The sequence below is a fragment of the Pseudorca crassidens genome, chromosome 6, assembly GCF_039906515.1.
Source record: "Pseudorca crassidens isolate mPseCra1 chromosome 6, mPseCra1.hap1, whole genome shotgun sequence".
NCBI classification, from domain to species: Eukaryota; Metazoa; Chordata; class Mammalia; order Artiodactyla; family Delphinidae; genus Pseudorca; species Pseudorca crassidens.
This window is the reverse complement of record NC_090301.1, coordinates 27,895,422-27,915,956: the sequence shown is the minus strand read 5'-3', so window position 1 is coordinate 27,915,956 and position 20,535 is coordinate 27,895,422. Positions and strand designations below refer to the sequence as shown.

Genomic DNA, 20,535 nt, shown 5'->3' with positions numbered 1-20,535 from the left:
AAGTTACCCTGATCTCTCACAATGTTATCAAATATAGTACCCCCCTTTTTGCCCTTAGTGGGTTAAGTTTTGTTGGTTCAAAACCTCAGGAGCTCCCCCGGTAAAATGTGAAACTGGCTCCTGTACACAGAGGGCAAGGAGAGATGGAAGAAAGAGGCAGATCACTCCACATTGGTAGGTGGCAGGTTTAATAAGCAAGGGAACTTAATATGAAGCTTGTCTTGGGCAGCAGCAAGATGAGGAGATCTCCACACTCACCTGCCACCTCTTATAAGTTGATATAGAGGCCTTACCCAGGTTCAGTCACGTGTACCATCCAGATGGTCTCAACAACATGTTCTCTCCAGGCTGCGTCCATGAAAACAGCTCTCACTGTGGGAACAGTGGACAGAGTGTGCATTCCAAGGGCAGGGGAGGGGGTGAGGAGCCTCTGATTGCCTGGGTCCAGCCCTCGGCTCTACCTGTGGTCATGTCCTCTCGATGACCTCCCCCAGCAGTTTTACTTTACCTACAGTAAGACCATAGACTTTCACTTCTTACTTGTTCAGAACCCCTTTATCATTCCCAATCTATTAACTAAACTGCTCAATACAGCCTACCTTTTCCTCCTTTTTTCTCCTATTATTCACTCAGCTATCTAAGAACTGTTACATCTTGGCCTCCTCTTTTTCGTTCATAAAACTAGCTGTTGTCTGATGGAAAACTAGCTGTTTCTGATATCATTATATCAGAAATTAGGGAAACCAAAGTTTTATTCACACCTTTTTTGAGAGGCCTTAGAACATTGTTTAATTTACAAGTTCTCATTGTAATTTTTCTTTATTCGCTTAATAAACATGCACAATTTTTATAGCTAATGAGTGCACAGTGTTTCTACTATGTGAAACTTTACCTTATAGTTTGTTGACCTATTAATGGTGATTTTACTTCATTGCTTTTGCTCAAAATTATTCTCTTCACTGCTGATGATATAATACCAACCATGTTAATTTTCCAAGCCACTACTCTTTCCCAGGATCCTACAACTGTGCCACATGACAGATGTGTTGCCTGGGGTGGTAACACCAATTATAAATGGAATATTGGACACTGCAGTTTGGCCTGTAGTGTGATTTTTCTGTAACTCAAATTCTGGTTGCCTACTGCCTGAAGGAAATGATCTTCTTGATTTGTTATGTCCCCACAAAGGTCAACACTGTGTGTGTGTGAGGAGTGGCTAATTTATTTATTATTTTATTCTTTTTTATGTTATATAATGTGATTTGCAAAAAGGTGTACAACTTGGTGATTTAATATCTCTATATATCGTGAAATGATTACCACTGTCAAGTAACCCATTCGTCACCTCACATAGTTATCTTTTGTGTGTGTGTGTGTGTGTGTGTGTGATGAGACCACTTAAGATCTACTCTTAGTGGGAATTCCCTGGCGGTCCAGTGGTTAGGACTTCTGGGTTCAATCCCTGGTCAGGGAACTAAGATCCACAAGCTGTGCAGTGTGGCAAAAACAAACAAACAAAAACTACTCTCTTAGCAAAATTCAAGTATACATACAGTATTGTTAACTCTAGTCACCATGCTCTAGGTTAGCTCCCCAGAGCTTATTCATCCTATAACTGGAAATTTGTACCCTTTGACCGGCAGCTCCACATTTTCCCCACCCCACAGCCCCTGGTAACCACCATTCTAGTCTCTGGTTCCATGAGTTTGACTTTTTAGGTTCCACATATAAGTGAGATCATATACTATTTGTCTTTCTGTCAACACAGTTTTGATAGTGCTAATTATTGTCTGCTTTCCTTTCCACATGAGATGGACTCTGTCATAGTGCAGCACATTATTGAACAGGCTTGAATGATAGAATCAGTCCTGTGTGAGAACATTTCCTTGGGAGACAGGAAACTTGGCTGTTAGTGCACATTTTACTATAACTGAGCTGGGTGACCATAGATAAGTGGCTAAACTCTGGGTTTCATTTTTTATTTGTAAAGAGTAGAAGATTTTGATCTTTAATATATTAGGGATTCAGACTTCTTCAAATTATCAATATAGTTTTAACTTTTAGAAAGAACTTTATTGAAATTAGTATGTAAACATAATAGGAATCCAAGACAAAATCTGCCTACATTCTCATTTAGTCTTTGGCTATGCACATATCCAATGAATACATACTTTCAGTTATGTTATAAATGAAACTTTATATGTTACTTTTTCATTTGACATACAGTACATATTTTTCCAAAAAATGACTTTTTTTTCTGTTTGACACACACTTTTCCTCCTTCTTTCCTCTCACCACCATTCCACCATCCCCATCCCACTCAGGTAATATGTGTCCTTCCACCTTTTTCTCCATAACTCATTTGACTGTGTAAAATATAAACATACATGTAGGGGTGAAATAGCATTTTGTTGATGGTTTCCTTTGCTGTACAGAAGCTTTTTAGTTTGATGTAGTCCTACTTGTTTATTTTTGCTTTTGTTGCCTTTGTTTTTGGTGTCAAATTAACAAAACAAAACAAAACAAAAACACCTGCCAAGACTGATGTAAAGAAGCTGACTTTGTATATTTTCTTCTAGGAATTTTATGGTTTCAGGTCTTGCCTTCAAGACCTTAATCCATTTTGAGTTTATTTTTGTATATGGTGTAAGATAGTGGTCCATTTTCATTCTTTTGCATGTCCAGTTTTCCCAACACCATTTATTGAGGACACTATCCTTGAAAATTAGTTGACCATATATATGTGGGTTTATTTCTGGGCTCTGTTCTGTTCCATTGATCTTGTATCTGTTTTTCTTCCAGTACCATACTTTTTTGATTACTATAACTTTGTAATATAGTTTTAGATCAGGAAGTGTGATGTCTCCAACTTTTTACTTCTTTCTTGAGACTGGTTTAGCTATGTAGGGTCTTTTGTGATTCCATACAAATTTTAGAAAAATTTTTTCTATTTCTATGAAAAATGCCATTGAAATTTTGATAGGGATTGCGTTGAATCTGTAGATTATTTGGGTAGTATGGACATTTTAACAATATTAATTCTTCTGATCCATCAGCATGAAATATCTTTCCATTTATATGTGTTTTCTTCAATGTCTTTCGTTAATGTCTTATAGTTTTCAGTGTAGAGGTTTTTCATATCCTTTGTTAAATTTATTTCTAAGTATTTTATTATTTTTGATGCAATTGTAAATGAGATTAAAAAATATTTTTCTTTCTGATAATCCATTATTAGTGTATAGAAATGCAACAGATTTTTGTGTATTAATTTTGTATCCTACAACTTTATTGAATTTGTTTATTAATTCTAACAGTTTTTTTGGTGGAGTCATTAGGGTTTGCTATATATAATATGTCATTTGAAAATAGAGACAGTTTTACTTCTTCCTTTCTGATTTGTATGCCTTTCCTTTCTTTTCTTTCCTAATTGCTCTGGCTAGGAATTCCAGTAGTATGTTGAATAAAAGTGGCAAGAGTGGCCATTCTTGACCTTAGAGGAAGAGCTTTCAGCTTTTCACCTTTGTTTTGTTTTTAGCAAGTAATTAGGTTTATTTTTTTCAGGTTTCTATTGACTTTATTTTTTAAATTTTTTATTTTATATTGGAGCATAGTTGATTAAAAATGTTGTGTTAGTTTCAGGTGTACAACAAAGTGATTCAGTTATACATAAACATGTATCTGTTCTTTTTCAAATTCTTTTCCCATTTAGGTTCCCTGTGCAGTGTTCCCTGTGTTATACAGTAGGTTCTTATTGGTTATCTATTTTAAATATACCAGTTTTCCACCTTTGGGTATAATGTTAGCTGTGGGCTTGTCATATATGGTCTTTATTATGTTGAGGTACGTTCTCTCTGTACCCATTTTGTTTAGAGTTTTTATCATGAATGGATGTTGAATTTTGTCAAATGCTTTTTCTGAATCTATTGAGATGATCACATATGACTTTTGTCCTTCATTTTGTTAGTGTGATGTATCTCATTGATTGATTTGCAGATACTGAACCATCCTTGTATCCTTGGAATAAATCCTTTGATCATGATGTATGACCCTTTTAATATATTGTTTAATTCAGTTTGCTAATATTTTGTTGAGGATATTTACATATATGTTCATCAAGGATGTTGGCCTGTAATTTTCTTTTCTTGTAGTGTTCTTATCTAGTTTTGATATAAGGGTAATGCTGGTCTCGTAAAATGAGTTTGGAAGTATTTCTTCATCTTCTGTTTTTTGAAAGAGTTTGAGAAGGATTGGTATTAATTTTTCTTTAATGCTTGGTAGAAGCCACCGAGTCCTGGACTATTGTTTGTTGGGAGGTTTTTAATTACTGATTCAATCTCCTTACTAAAATTGGTCATTTCAGATTTTCTATTTCTTCCTAATCCAGTAGTGGTCAGTTGTATGTTTCTAGGAACTTATTCATTTCTTCTAGGCTGTTTAATTTGTTGGCATATAACTGTTCATCATTTAAGTGTACTTTCAATCAAAGCCAACAGATTTCTTTTTCCTAATTGGACTAAAATTTAATCTTTAGTAATCAATATGGAAAAATTGCATAAATAAGGGACTTTTGCTCAACTAGCTGTTAAAACTTACGTATGGCAGAAATAAATACTTGGGTGTAGATAAAACTTGAGAGAGAGTAAAAGTGTACCAGTTTCCTCATTTTCCAGAAAGGTTAAGGTCAAAGGGCTAACTAAACATTTACCCTGGAAACTTAATCAGGAAGAAAGTTAAATGTTAGAATTGTATAGTGGTAAATCCAAGATTAAAAAAATACCAAAGAGGAAGGTATAATTTACAATAAATACACAACTGATATACAATTGTATATGACTAATAACAGTACTAATATTTAAAGACAAGTAAAGGACAAATCCAATTAAAATACTACTACCCAAAGCAATCTACAGATTCAATGCAATCCCTATCAAATTACCAATGGCATTTTTTACAAAACTAGAAAAAAACTCTTAAAATTTGTATGGAGACACAAAAGACCCCGAATAGCCAAAGCAGTGTTGAGGGAAAAAAACGGAGCTGGAGGAATCAGGCTCCCTGACTTCAGACTACACTACAAAGCTACAGTAATCAAGACAATATGGTACTGGCACAAATACAGAAATATAGATCAATGGAACAGTATAGAAAGCCCAGAGATAAACCCATGCACCTCTGGTCAACTAATCTATAACAAAGGAGGCAAGGATATACAATGGAGAAAAGACAGTCTCTTCAATAAGTGGTGCTGGGAAAACTGGACAGCTACATGTAAAAGAATGAAATTAGAACACTCCCTAACACCATACACAAAAATAAACTCAAAATGGATTAGAGACCTAAATGTAAGACTGGACACTATAAAACTCTTAGAGGAAAACATAGGAAGAACACCCTTTGACATAAATCACAGCAAGATCTTTTTTGATCCATCTCCTAGAGTAATGGAAATAAAAACAAAAATAAACAAATGGGACCTAATGAAACTTAAAAGCTTTTGCAAAGCAAAGGAAACTACAAACAAGACGAAAAGACCACCCTCAGAATGGGAGAAAATATTTGCAAACGAATCAATGGACAAAGGATTAGTCTCCAAAATATATAAACAGCTTAATGCAGCTCAATATTAAAAAAAACAAACAACCCAATCCAAAAATGGGCAGAAGATCTAAATAGACATTTCTCTAAAGAAGACATACAGATGGCCAAGAAGCACATGAAAAGCTGCTCAACATATCACAAATTATTAGAGAAATGCAAATCAAAACTACAGTGAGGTATCACCTCATACCAGTTAGAATGGGCATCATCAGAAAATATACAAACAACAAATGGTGATGAGGGTGTGGAGAAAAGGGAACCCTCTTGCACTGTTGGTGGGAATGTAAATTGATACAGCCGCTATGGAGAACAGTATGGAGGTTCCTTAAAAACTAAAAATAGAACTACCATATGACCCAGCTATACCACTACTGGGCATATACCCTGAGAACACCATAATTCAAAAAGACACATGCACCCCAATGTTCATTGCAGCATTATTTACAATAGCCAGCTCATGGAGGCAACCTAAATGCCCCTTGACAGATGAATGGATAAAGAAGATATGGTACATATATACAAAGGAATATTACTCAGCCATAAAAAGGAACAAAATTGGGTCATTTGTAGAGACATGAATGGATAAGAGACTGTCATACAGAGTGAAGTATGTCAGAAAGAGAAAAACAAATATTGTATATTAATGCATATATGTGGAACCTAGAAAAATGGTGCAGATGAACCAGTTTGCAGGGCAGAAACTGAGACACAGATGTAGAGAACAAACGTGTGGACATCAAGGGGGGAAAGTGGCAGGGGTTGGGGTGGTGGTGTGATGAACTGGGAGATTGGGATTGACATATATACACTAATATGTATAAAATGGATAGCTAATAAGAACCTGCTGTATAAAAAAGTAAATAAAATAAAATTCAAAAATTAAAAAAAAAAAAGAGGGCTTCCCTGGTGGCTCAGTGGTTGAGAGTCTGCTTGCCGATGCAGGGGATGTGGGTTTGTGTCCCGGTCCAGGAGGATCCCACGTGCCACAGAGCAGCTGGGTCTACGAGCCATGGCCACTGGGCCTGTGTGTCCAGAGCCGGTGCTCTGCAACGGGAGAGGCCACAGCCGTGAGAGGCCTGCATACTGCAAAAAAAAAAAAAAAGAAAGAAAAGAAGTAATACAGAGATATTGTATACCTTTCACACATTTTCTCCCGTTGGTAACGTCTGTCATAACTGCAGTGCAATATCCCAAGCAGGAAATTGACATTGATATAATCCACCTACTTTATGCAGATCTCACTGGGTTTACATATACTCATTTATTTGTGTATTTTGTTTTATGCAGTTTTATTACATGTTGATGCACGTGACCACCACCACAGCTAAGATATAGAACAGTTTCAGTACAGGAATCCCTCCTGCTACCCTTTTATGGCCACAACCACTTCCCTCTCCTCTCTTGCCTCCCATGCTCCCCCAATAACTGGCAACCACTAATCTGTTCTCCATTTCTATAATCATTATATGACTCTTAAAAGAATTAACTGTGCTTTGATTCTAATTATTAATTGGAGGTCTATAAATACCTACAATAAATTCATGTGGTTGAAATGAAAGAGAAAGAATGAATAATAGGTGTGCAGGATGACAGCTCTATGTGATCGCATTCCGAATGCTGTCATCTTAACTGTTACTGAGCCATGGTGTAGATAGACACATTTTATTCTTTAAAGAAATTCTTTTTTATTAAAATTTAAAAAAAAATTTTGTATTGTAGTTGATTTACAATGTTGTGTTAGTTTCAGGTGTACAGCAGATTCATTTCCCATATAGGTTAATACTGAATATTGAGTAGAGTTCCCTGTTCTATACAGTAGGTCCTTGTTGATTATTTTATATATAATAGTGTGTATATGTTAATCCCAACCTCCTAATTTATCCCTCCCCGCCACTTTCCCCTTTGGTAACGATAAGTTTGTTTTCTATGTCTGTGAGTCTGTTTCTGTTTTATAAAAAAATTCATTTAGATACATTTTATTCTTAAACTGCTTTTAATTTGCTTCTCATATGAACAGGGTCATGGGGAATTTTATACAGCCAAATGTGCAAAATGGCCTGGTCTTCAGATTTAGTTCTGGGTTAGAGGTCAGTTTGTGAAAGGATTATAAAACTTGAGAAGTATGGACACTTTTGTGGTTTTTATGGTATTTATGCTTGTATTTTATACATATTGCTTGTTTTTCTTTGAATTAAAAAAAGGACAAATTGGGGGAACACTTCCATAGCTGGTGATTGAATTAAAGGTGGGTGGTTCAATAATATTTTCCCCCAAACTATCAGTTTATTACGGCAGATTCCTGTCTCTATTCTAACTGAATATTACAGACAATACATTCTAAATAATTAAAAACATGTTTCATTTTCAAACTCCCTTTACAATATGAAAACTTTGGCCACTCTCAAGGGAATCATACTCTTGAGAGTGACAGCAGCATTTAAGAATGTAAAATAAAACATTAATAGGTATATATGAACTCTTTTGAGGCCTGTGTGAAAACATGGATTAGAGAGTTAATAAAATGGATTTATTATTTGGCAATCAATTCTAGAGTATACGAGAAACCCTAAATTACAAGCAAAATACTTTATATTAGGCCAGCTCATCCTTCTCATGGACTATGGAAAATAGAATGTCGCCTCCAAGGGAATTCATTCTCTTTAAACGTATTCTTTTTTAAAATGTATGTCCTATGAGCTGATTATCAGCCTTGCTCTGAGGGTCAGCAGCTGTCCAGATCCCATTCCTCAGCAGAATTCAATAAACGTATTCTTTTAATCCTTTCCAAATTATAGTCTAATTTGATATATGAATGTTATAGTAACTTTCTAAGAGGACTTTTAAACATTAAAGAAACTTCACTTTATGAGAAATGTTTTTGCAAAATTATAAAATAATCATATTTGAACAATTCTCACTTACCTTTGTTTTTTACAACCACCTTGTGGCAAATCTTCATTTACTAGAATGAGGTAATGTTTTTACATATTGTGTTTTTTAAAATGAGGACAACATAATTCTTTTTTGAAAAATTAACTTTTGAGATAATTGTAGATTCACATGCAGTTGTAAAAAAAAAATGCAAAGAGAACTGTGTATCCTTTACCCAGGTTCCCCCAGGGTAACATCTTATAAAGCTATAGCACAATACACAGCCAGCACATTAACATTGATACAGTCAACATACAGAACATTTCCATCCCAACAAGGATCCTTCCTGTTGCCCTTTTATAGCCACACCCACCTCCTTTCCACTCCTCACTCCTCCTCAACCCCTGGCAACCGCTAATCTGTTCTCCATTTCTATAATTTAATATGTCTGCTCTTTTTTTTCTTTGTCTGCTTGCTAGAAGTTTATCAACTTTATTGCCTTCTCAAAGAACCAGCTCTTTGTTTCATTGATAATCTATATTGTTTTGCTGTTTCAATTTCACTGATTTCTGCTTTTATCTTTATTGTGTCCTTCCTTTTATTTTCTTTGGTTTTATTTTATTCTTGAGGTGGGAGATTATGTTGTTGATATATGACTTTTCTTCTTTTGTAATATAGGTATTTAGTGCTATAAATTTCTCTCAGCATTGCTTTATCTGTGTCCTATACATTTTGATATGTTGTATTTTCATTTCCATTCAGTTCAATGCATTAAAAAAAAATTTCCCTTAAGCCTTTCTTTTTGACCCAAGGATTATTTAAAAGTGTGTTTAGTTTCCAATGTTTGGAGATTTTCCTGGTATTTTTCTCTTATTGATTTCTAGTTTGATTCCACTGTGGGCTGAGATCATATTCTGTATGATTTCAGTTCTAAACTTGTTGAGATCTGTTTTATGGCCCAGGATATGGTCTGCTTTGGTATCCATTCTGTGAGCACTTGGAAAGAATATGTATTCTGCATTGTCGAGTGAAGTGTTCTATAAACGTTTATTAGATCCTCTTGGTTGAGTTGTATCTTTGTTGATCTTCTGTCTAGTTCTATCAGTTGAGAGAGGAGTATTGAAGTTTCCAACTATAATTGTGGAATTGTCTGTTACTTCTGTCACTTCTATCAGTTTTTGCTTCACATGTTTTTCTCTTTTTTGATGTATATGCATTTAGGATAGCTATGTCTTGGGGGAATGACCCTTTTATTATTATATAATGTCCCTCTTGTTCTCTGGTAGTTTGCTCAGAAGTCAACTATCTGGTATTAATATAACTGAGGAAATGGGGGCATCTCTTTGTTACCGCTCAGTGGAGGTAGAAGTTGAGGTTCCCCAGCCAGCATCTGTTGCACTCAAGTTGGAGAGTTCCTTGTTACTGCTGGGTGGGGGTGTGAATTCTGCTCCCCATGTGGTCTTCACCAACACCACAGTGGGGTAGCCTCATTGTTACTAGACTGACTCTCCACTAGGTCTTCTCTGACACCACCCCAGTGCAGGGGATGTAGGGGCATCTCGTTACTGCCAGCTCGGGGTGAAAGTCTAGGCTCCCCATGTAATCTCCACTGATACCAGGGATGTGAAGGGCCTTGTTACAGACCACTGTGGGTAGGAGTACCGACCCTCTACTTTGCTCTGAAACCACTCTGGGGAGGGTGTAGGGACCCCTCCTTACAGCCTGGCAAGGATGGAAGTCTAGGCTCTCCACTTGGCCTTGGTAGGTATGGGTTGGGGTAGGACTGCAGTTTTTCTGTGGTGTTTGGCTTGGATTAAGCTGTTATTGTCTAAAAGTTTTCTGTCTTGTCAGGCTGCCCCTTTCCTTTCTTTGCTATAGAGAGCAGGGTTTTCTTGAGGCCTGTTTTTTTTTTTTGGCCAGCACTTGTTGATATTTCAGAGTTGCCCACTTTCTCCAACTCCAAGTTGGGAATATATGAGATTAAAAAGAAAACCCAGAGAATTTACCACAGTATTGTTCTTCAGGATCTGAGGTCTTTAGCTGGTCTATATTTTGCTCTCCACTTTTCAGATTCATCTTATGTTCATTTTATATATAATGTCCAGAGTTTTTAGTTGTACTCATTGGGAGGAATAGAAGGAAATGCATGTACTCCATCAATGCCAGAAGTAGAAATTCCAGAATGCTTCTTTTTGTATACTACATCTAATTTATGGATTCATGGTTGTTTGAAAATGGAACATATGTGAATATTGTAATTATGAAGATTCACATGTACTGGCAGTAACAATTAATATATATAAAGATAACTACGTACTTTTAATAAAATATACATGATCAAATTACAGCTTCTTTTAGCCATCAGATATGTGACAGATTGAAATTTAACATTTACTTTCAAATTGTAAATGATCACTTGCCCAGGAAAAATTGCTAACATCTGTTTTTCTAAATGTACCACTTTGTTTTGGATGCAATTTTGCTTTTGGAATAATAGACATTGAATATGAAGACTGTTCTTCTCTTTTAAGTACACTGTGATTTTAATGTCCCTCTATGGTAAAGAACACTTGTTTCTGTAACAAAGGCAGAAGAGAAAACAATATAAAGGAAACATTTTCTTACTCTCATTTGAAATGACTAAAAATCAATTTAACAGGTCATCAATTAGCACACGCTAATCAAACTTGCTCCTGGTTAAACTGGCCACATTTTTTAGAACAAAATTATCTTTAGAAGCTGTAGTTTATTTGATGATTATGTGCCTGAAAAGGTTATCCCAGTAAAAAGGCTACATCTGCACAAAAGGAAACAAAAATGAATTTGTTCAGGTAAAAATGGTACAAGGGGTGATTTGAAATGTTCATGTTTAATATTTGAGGTCAGATTTCTCTGAATCAAATTTATAGTTCTGAAACTTGGTCACAGATTACCCAGTGTTTTCTGGGATTGAAGTAAAAGAAAGTAACTATTGAACTGAAAAAACAGCCAGAAAAAATTAAAATAAAATAAAAATAAAGCCAACCAATTTGAATGGTGCCCGAGTGTTTCTAGATAATAGATGGGAAGAAGTCAGTTTTTCCTCCTGGCCCATTCACTTGGCTTGTCTCTTTCCATTTTGTTCTCCCTTTTTGATAAGTGAGATTTTTATGGCTCACTTTTAATGTAGCTGCTTTTAACTCAGAATCTGCATTGTGTTAGCCTGATACCTAAATTATGGTGTGTGTTCCAATCCCCAAAATTAGTTTTATTTTCTCCTTTCACATTAAAATAAATATGGGCATTGAACTATGACTACTATCCAGAAATCTTTAAACTACATACCTTTTTACTGATCTACTCTTTGTATTACAAATACATTAGAAAATAATAAATTCATAATTTTCAGGAATAAGGCAATTTTTTGATGCCAAAACTAGTTCTTATGATAGATATTCTTTCTGTATCCTTCATTTCAGTTTAACCTGCCAGTCTATAATTTTATGTCATGTAAAATCATAATGATCAATAATCTCTAAGTGTACTTCCTATAGCTAGTAGTGTAAACATCTTTCTATTTCTAATGTTCAGTCCATAATGTCTTATTGCACAACATTAAAAGATTTGTTTTCCCACTTTCCTTGAAGAACAATTCTAGAGGATAATTTTATTTGCAGCCTGATATTAAAGATTTGGGGATGGCAAAGGATTGTATCATTGAGAGGTTATCAATTTAGGTAAATTGATAGGTTTTATTATCATATTTGATTAAAGAATCTCTAAGTCCCTAACAGAAAACAGAAATTCAAAGCTCTGGACCCTATTATTGTTAACAAATCCACAGAAAACATAATTTTCAGTATTCTCTTTCTAGAAAACAGATGACCACCTGCAGAAAATTGTGATTGTTTAAAAATATCTTGCCATTTGTGACATCACAGACCTTGAGGGTATTATGCTAAATGAAATAAGTCAGACAGAGAAAGATAAATACCTTTTGATTTTGCTCATATGTGGAAAATAAAAAGAAAAAAAGAATAAATCAAACCAAACAAAAACAAATACATGGCTACAAAGAACAGAGTAGTGGTTATCAAGGGGAAGTGGCAGGGAGAGGGCAAAATGGATAAAGGGGATCAACTGGAGACTTCCCTGGTGGTGCAGTGGTCAAGAATCTGCCTGCCAATGCAGGGAACACGTGTTCAATCCCTGGCCCAGGAAGATCCCACATGCCGCGGAGCAACTAAGCCCATGAACCACAACTACTGAGCCTGTGCTCTAGAGCCTGTGAGCCACAACTACTGAGCCCGTGCATGCACAACTACTGAAGCCTGCACACCCCAGAGCCCGTGCACCACAACTACTGAGCCCGCATGCCGCAACTACTGAAGCCCACGCACCTCAGCGCCTGCGTGCCACAACTACTGAGCCCATGTGCCGCAACTACTGAAGCCAACACGCCTAGAGCCCATGCTCTGCAACAAGAGAAGGCACCACAATGAGAAGCCCGTGCACCACAACAAAGAGTAGCCCTCACTCACCACAACCAGAGAGAAAGCCCATGTGCAGCAACGAAGACCCAATGCAGCCAAAAAAAAAAAGGGATCAACTGTATGGTGACAGATGAAAAGTAAATTTTTGGTGGTGAACACATTGTAGGATATACAGAATTAGAAATATAATGTTGTACACATGAAACATATAATGTTATAAACCAATATTATCTCAATAAAAATTTTTATATTACCTCAATAAAAATTTTTTTTAAAGAAAGAAAAAATATATTTATAGATATTTTGATACCTTTCTTTAAGAGGTAGAGATTAATTCCTCTCCCCTGGAATGAAAGTTGGTGACTTGCTTTTAACCAGTAGAATCTGATGGGACTGACTGTAAGTGATATCTGAGACTGGATCATAAAAGGCATCGAAGCTTTCTCCTTTTTTCTCTCCAGAATCACTTACTCTGTAGGAAGCCAGTTGTCATGTTGTAGACACTCAAGCACTCAAATGGAGAGAAGCATCAGCTACTGAGGAACTGAGGGCCCCTGACAATAGCCATGTGAGTGTGCCATCTTGGAAGTGGATCCTTCAGTCCTAGTCAAGTCTTTAGTTAACAGCATCTATGGGTAAATTCTTGACTGAAACCTCATAAGAGACTCTAAGCTAGAAGCACCCAGCTAATCCTCTCCTAAACTGTGAGATAAACAATGTTTGGTGTTTTATGCCACACAGTTTTGGGTTAATTTGTTACACAGCTATAGATGACAAATACAGATTTTTCCCTCCTTAAAATTCTGTCCCTCTGGAATCACTCTTGGTACCAAATGAATTGTATCATGTTAGATGGAAGCATGACTTTGTTATTGAGTTTTCTGGAAATTGTGTGGTTTAAAGAGCTGTATATGGGTGCCAAGTTGACAGATGTGGATTTCGGTGGGTTTGTAATGTCAACTTGGCTATGTTAAACTGTATTACCCAGAATTCCCTTCCCTTCATATTTTTGGCTAAGATGAGCCACAAGAGACATTTTTTCATGAGTGTTTGAGGGCAAAGGTGAACAGCAGCTATTTTGTTTTTTACACTCAGATAGTCAAAGCAGGCACTTCTGTATCTCATGGACATTGTTGCTTGTCTGCTGGCTGATCTCATGGGAGAGGGATAGCAGCCAGGCCTGCAACTATGTCATCTTTCCCTGGGTCCTCCTTTAACTTACCTGATTCCTTGGCAAAGTATATATTTAGGTCCATGATGAGAGTGCTGGCTTCTTCTGCTGGGCACCCCCATCATGAAGGTTGGAGGCACCAAGAATTCACATGGATTCCAGTGTGTCCTCATGGTTTCTAGCTCATGCTGATGGTTCCAGCTTGTTTTCACTCTCCTTCTCTTTACACTCATCTTCTCTTTTTGACTCCTGACCTACAGATTTCTAGCTTCAGCAGCAGACAAAAATATTAGCCTTATGGAGACTGTTAAACCAGCTCCCACAACTGTATAGGTCAAATCTCTGTAACACATACTTTATTCTATTTCTAGCCTTATTTCTATTTCTACCTCTACCTTTTTATCTATAATCTATTTCAATCTCTTAATAGTTCTGCTCCTCTGAATGAACCTTGACTAATAGCGTGATCTTCATCATCAACTTGTACCTTCAAATATGTTTGTTCTCAAACCCATTAAAGTAAGTATAAGAATCAGGGGTTCCTGTGAAACATGAAAATTACCAGTCTCTACCTCCAGAAAAAAATTCTGATTCACTGGGTGGGTGTGCAGCCTAAGAATCTACATTTTACATAGGCATCAGATTCAGGTGGTCCAAGCACCATACTTTGAACACATGCTTATGAATGTTTTATCATATTTAAAAGATATTTCTTTGAAATGGAAGTTTTCCAATAATAGAATTTCTTTTTAATGCTAGTAGTGTTAAAACCAAATCTAGGTGAATTCATCCAACAAACATTTATTATTCATGTGTTATATGTTAGAAACATGCTCCAGGGTGGGAAAATGTATGACGGTATCTAGTGAAAGATACCCAGTAGAAAGAAGCATTGTGTTGGAGTCCTATAAAATGTTGTTATACATCTTTCTATTCCTATTGATAGTGATTTTTTCTGACAATGCTTTAAAAAGCCCTGTGGTTTTTCAGAGCAAGTTCAGGTATAAAGGAAGGTACAGATTAGTGAGACAATGTGATTCTGCAGTTGCCTCTTCCTAGGTTTCAGCCAGGGAAGTTCTGTTATTTTACACACACACACACACACACACACACACACACACACACACACGAGGTTTTCTCATGAGGTGTTTTATTTGAAGAAAATGTACTACATAAAAATAATTGAAAATGAAAATCTTTACTATAAAATATTAAGCATATTATTTTTCACATTCAAAAGTATTTAACAAATATTGATTAAATGGATAATGGATATGTTGATGCATTTTACCATTATAGAGTCACAGTATTAATGCAAAAAGGACAAACCATAGCTAACATCATATGCAATGATGAAGTGTTGAAAGTTTTCCCTCTAAGACCAGGAACAAGACAAAAGTGCCCACTCTCACCTTTCCTATTCAACATAGTACTGGAGGTCCTAGCCAGAGCAATTAGTCAAGAAAAAGAAATAAAAGGCATCTAACTCAGAAAGGAAGAAGTAAAATTGTCTCTAATGGAACATGCTATGATCATGTATTTAGAGAACCCTAAAGATGCTATCAAAACTAATAAATGAGTTCAGTAAAGTTTCAGAATACAAAATCAACATACAAAAATCAGTTGTGTTTGTATACACTAACAGCAAATTTCTGAAAAAGAAATAAGGAAAACAGTTCCACTTACAGTAGAATAAAAGATAATGAATAAATTTAACCAAAATGGGTAAATATCTGTACACTGAAAATTCCAAGACATTGATGAAATAAACTGAAGAAAACAGAAATTAAGGGGAAGATATCCCATGTCCATGGATCAGAAAAATTAATATAGTTAAAATGTCCATACTACCAAACGCCATCTAGAGATTCAGTGAAATCCTTATAAAAATTACAATGGCATTTTTTTACAGAAATAGAACAAATAATCTTAAAATTCATGTGAAATCACAAAAGTCTCTGAAGAGCCAAAGCAATCCGGAGAAAGAAGAGCAAAGCTAGAAGCATCACAATTCCTGATTTCAAACTTTATTACAAAACTATAGTAATCAAAACTGCACAGTTCTGGCATAAAAACAGACATAGACCAATGGAAAAGAATTGGTCTTTTCCATTCCTTTTCCAGGAGCCCAGAAATAAACTCACGCATACATGGTCAACTAATCTTTCACAAGAGAGCCATGAATACCTACTGGAGAAAGGACAGTCTCTTCAATAAATGGTTTTAGGAAAACTGGGTAGTCACATACAAATGAATGAAATTGGACCCCTATTTTATACCACTCACAAAAATTAACTCAAAATGGGTTAAAGACTTAAATGTAAGTCTCAAAACTGTAAACCCACCTGAAGAAAACAGGGAAAAAGCTTCTTGACATTGATCTTGGCAATGATTTTTTTGGATATGACACCAAAAACACAAGCAACAAAAGCAAAAATAAACAATTGAGACTACCTCAATCTAAAAAGCTTCTGCACATCAAAAGAGACAATCAGCAAAATTAGAAGGCAACCTATGGAATGGGAGAAAATATTTGCAAACCATCTATCTAATAAAGGGTTAATATCCAAAATATATAAGGAACTCATACAACTCAACAGCAAAAATTAACAATCCAATTAAAAAATGGGAAAAGGACTTGGATAGATATTTTTCCAAGGAAGACATACAGATGGTCAATAGATACATCACTAATCATCAGGGAAGCGTAACTCAAAACCACAGTGAGATATCACCTCACATTTGTTAGAACAGCTATCATCAAAAAGACGAGACAACAGGTGTTGGCAAGGATGTGAAGAAAAGAGAACCCTTGTGCACTGTTGGTGGGAATGTAAATTGGTACAGCCACTCTGGAAAAAAGTATGGAGTTTCTCAAAAAATTAAAAATACAACTACCATATTATCCAGCAACCTCACTTCTGGATAATATCCAAAGGAAATGAAATCACTATCTCAGAGTTTAGATATCTGTACCCTCTTGTTTATTGCAGCATTGTTTACAATTGCCAAGACATGGAAACAACCTAAGTGTCCATGGATGGATGAATGCATAAAGAAAATGTGACACACACACACACACACACACACACACACACACACACACACAGAGGAATATTATTCATCTGTAAAGAAGAAGGAAATCCTGCCTTTTGTGCAACATGGATTGACTTTGAGCATATTAGGCTAAGTGAAATAAGTCAGACAGAGAAAGACAAATACTGTATGTTCTCACTTGTTTGGAACCTAAAAAGGCTGAACTCATAGAAATAAGAGAGTAGAATGGTGGCTGCCAGGGTCTGGGAAGTGGGGGAAATAGGGAGACGTTGGTCAAAGCATTCAGACTTCTAGCTATAGGATGACTAAGTTCTGGGGATTTAGTGTATAACATGGTAACTATAATTAACAGTACTTTATTATATACTTGAAAGTTAAGAGAGTAGATCTAAAATATTATCATCACACACACACACACAAAAGGTAATTATGTGGGGAAGGAGGTGTTAACTAACTTTATTGTGGTAGTCATTTCACAATATATAAATGTATCAGGTCATTACATAGTACACCTTAAACTCACTTATGTTATCTGTCAATAATATCTCAATAGCAAAAAGTTAACTAGAGACCATTTGGTGTAACCCTCTTATTTCATAGATGAGTAAACCAAAGCCCCAAAACATGGAATGATTTGTTTCACTGGTAAATTTTCAGTAGAGCTAAGCATAGTCTTCTAGTCCATTTCTCCTTTCTATGTGCCATAACTGACATATTGTAAGAGGATTAATAAATATTGGTCTTTATAACATTTCAGGAAATTTTCAATATGTTTATTATTTTTTCTGATTATACTATGTCTATTAGACTTACCTAATTAAATTAAAAATTTCTGGAGTTTTTTAACTTTTAACAAAGGGGATTTTTTTCCTTTAGGCTAATCAGGGTAAAAGTATGATTATTCTAAAATCTTATACATTGATGGATTTTTGAATTTTGATTCAGATAAAGAACTATTTCAGATAGCTTCACATCAAAACTAATTTTTAATTATATTAGAAGGTGAAATAATGAAAGATTGTATCGTGGCTTTAAACAAAAGTAACAGGCATGTTTTTCTCTGCTTGTATTTTGTTCATGTCTACAGCTGGATTCTGATGGCACCGTTACTATAGAAGAGCAGATTGTCCTTGTGCTGAAAGCTAAAGTGCAGTGTGAACTCAACATCACAGCCCAGCTCCAGGAAGGAGGTAAAGATGCTGAGCACACTGGTCTTCACAAAAAATGCAAATTTCCTCCTTAGTGAGTATTAGGGAGTTCCTCATCGATCATTCCATGTTTCCATGTGGAGAGCTGTGTAGCAGAATAACGCTCTTTTCATCTCTTTAACCTACCAGCTCTTCGCTCCCTGTGGATGAGTGACTTGCCTGGTTTGTGAGTTTGAGAATGCCCAGGCACGTGCACATCAGCGTCTCCCTCAGACCTGTCTTTGGGATCTGTCTGTCTGCAGAGAGCATGCATATTGTTTTGCCCTTGACTGTGCAGTAAGCTTGGAGGAGCAGGCTCTGTACTTGTGTGTATCACCTGCAGTTTTAGGTAGTATGTAAAATTCAAAGGAGCCAATAAGCAAGCCCATTGATACATACATAGACCATGTTCTCCAAAAAACTCTCTGCTTAATAAAATGATTATTTTATCTTCATCTGCCTGACTCCTTATGTAATTTCTCAGTTAGTTCCAAGTTCAAGTGGGAAACTACAAAAACAAAACTACAAAGCTGCAGATGAGCTTGTGGTAGTGTTGGTGCTCTTGTGCGCCTCTACCGTTGCAGCTGCACAGGGACCTGTGGCTTGTGTTCCTTGGGGTCTGATGGTCACTCACAGTCCTAAATGGGGCCACTGAGTAAAGTCATTTATTGAATTGGAGTAGTGGGAAGATTATAATGTTTTATATAGTGAAATGCCTTGAAAGTTGAATATATTCAAAGACATTTTTTAAAAAGAGGGAGGTGCTACTTACTGAACTCTTTAAATTCCCAACAATCTGAATGAAGTAGATAATGTCCTTAAAGCTATGCTTTAAAAAAAATTTGTGATTGATTTCTCAGTTGGTTATGATCAGAGAATGTGGTCTGCATGATACTAATTTTTAAAAGTATGTTGAGACTTAATGACTTATATTGGGGTCAGTTTTGATAAATATCCTATATGGTCTTCAAGAGAATGTGTACTGTCCAGTTTCTGAGTACAGTGTTTTATAGTGTCCACTAGGTTAAGCTTATTGGATGTGTGGTTCATGTATTCTGTGTCTATGATTTTTCATCTATTTGACCTATTCTTTCCTGATATATATATATATATATATCTTAAAATATCCCACTCCGAGGATGAATTTTCTTGCTTCATATATTTTGAAAATGTGTTATTGAGTATATACAAGTTTATAAATGTTATACTTCCTAGTAAATCAAACATTCCATTGATATGAAGCAGCCTTCTTTATTTCTAGTTTACTTTTGTTTTAATTATTAACTAATAAACATCCCAATCCAGAAATGGGCAGAAGACCTGAATAGACATTTCTCCAAAGAAGATATACACATTGCCAACAAACACATGAAAGAATGCTCAACATCACTAATCATTAGAGAAATGCAAATCAAAACTACAATGAGGTATCACCTCACACCAGTCAGAATGGCCATCAAAAAATCTACAAACAATAAATGCTGGAGAGGTTGTGGAGAAAAGGGAACTCTCTTGTACTGTTGATGGGAATGTAAATTGATACAGCCACTATGGAGAACAGTATGGAGGTTCCTTAAAAAACTAAAAATAGAACTACCATACAACTCAGCAATCCCACTACTGGGCATATACCCTGAGAAAACCATAATTCAGAAAGAGTCATGTACCACAATGTTCATTGAAGCTCTATTTACAATAGCCAAGGCATGGAAGCAACCTAAGTGTCCATTGACAGATGAATGGATAAAGAAGATATGGCACATATGTACAATGGAATATTACTCAGCCATAAAAAGAAATGAAATTGAGTTGTTTGTAGTGAGGTGGATGGACCTAGAGCCTGTCATACAGAGTGAAGTAAGTCAGAAAGAGAAAAACAAATACCGTATGCTAACACATATATATGGAATCTAAAAAAAAAAAAAAGGGTTATGAAGAACCTAGTGGCAGGACAGGAATAAAGATGCAGACGTTGAGAATGGACTTGAGGACACAGGAGGGGGAAAGGTAAGCTGGGAGAAAGTGAGAGAGTGGCATGGACTTATATATACTACCAAATGTAAAATAGATAGCTAGTGGGAAGCAGCTGCATAGCACAGGGAGATCAGCTCGGTGCTTTGTGTCCACCTAGAGGGGTGAGATAGGGAGGGTGGGAGGGAGACGCAAGGGGGAGGGGATA

General features: G+C 36.0%; 1 protein-coding gene across 1 annotated transcript in view; it reads left to right on the top strand.

The window, feature by feature from the left end:
- The window catches only part of PTH2R (parathyroid hormone 2 receptor), a 104,586-nt gene that overhangs the window by 11,369 nt on the left and 72,682 nt on the right, over positions 1 to 20,535 (top strand). Inside the window, exon 2 of the mRNA XM_067740787.1 lies at positions 18,257 to 18,359. Within this exon, the coding sequence (XP_067596888.1) occupies positions 18,257 to 18,359 (103 nt within the window). The remainder of the gene's footprint in view (positions 1 to 18,256; positions 18,360 to 20,535) is intronic.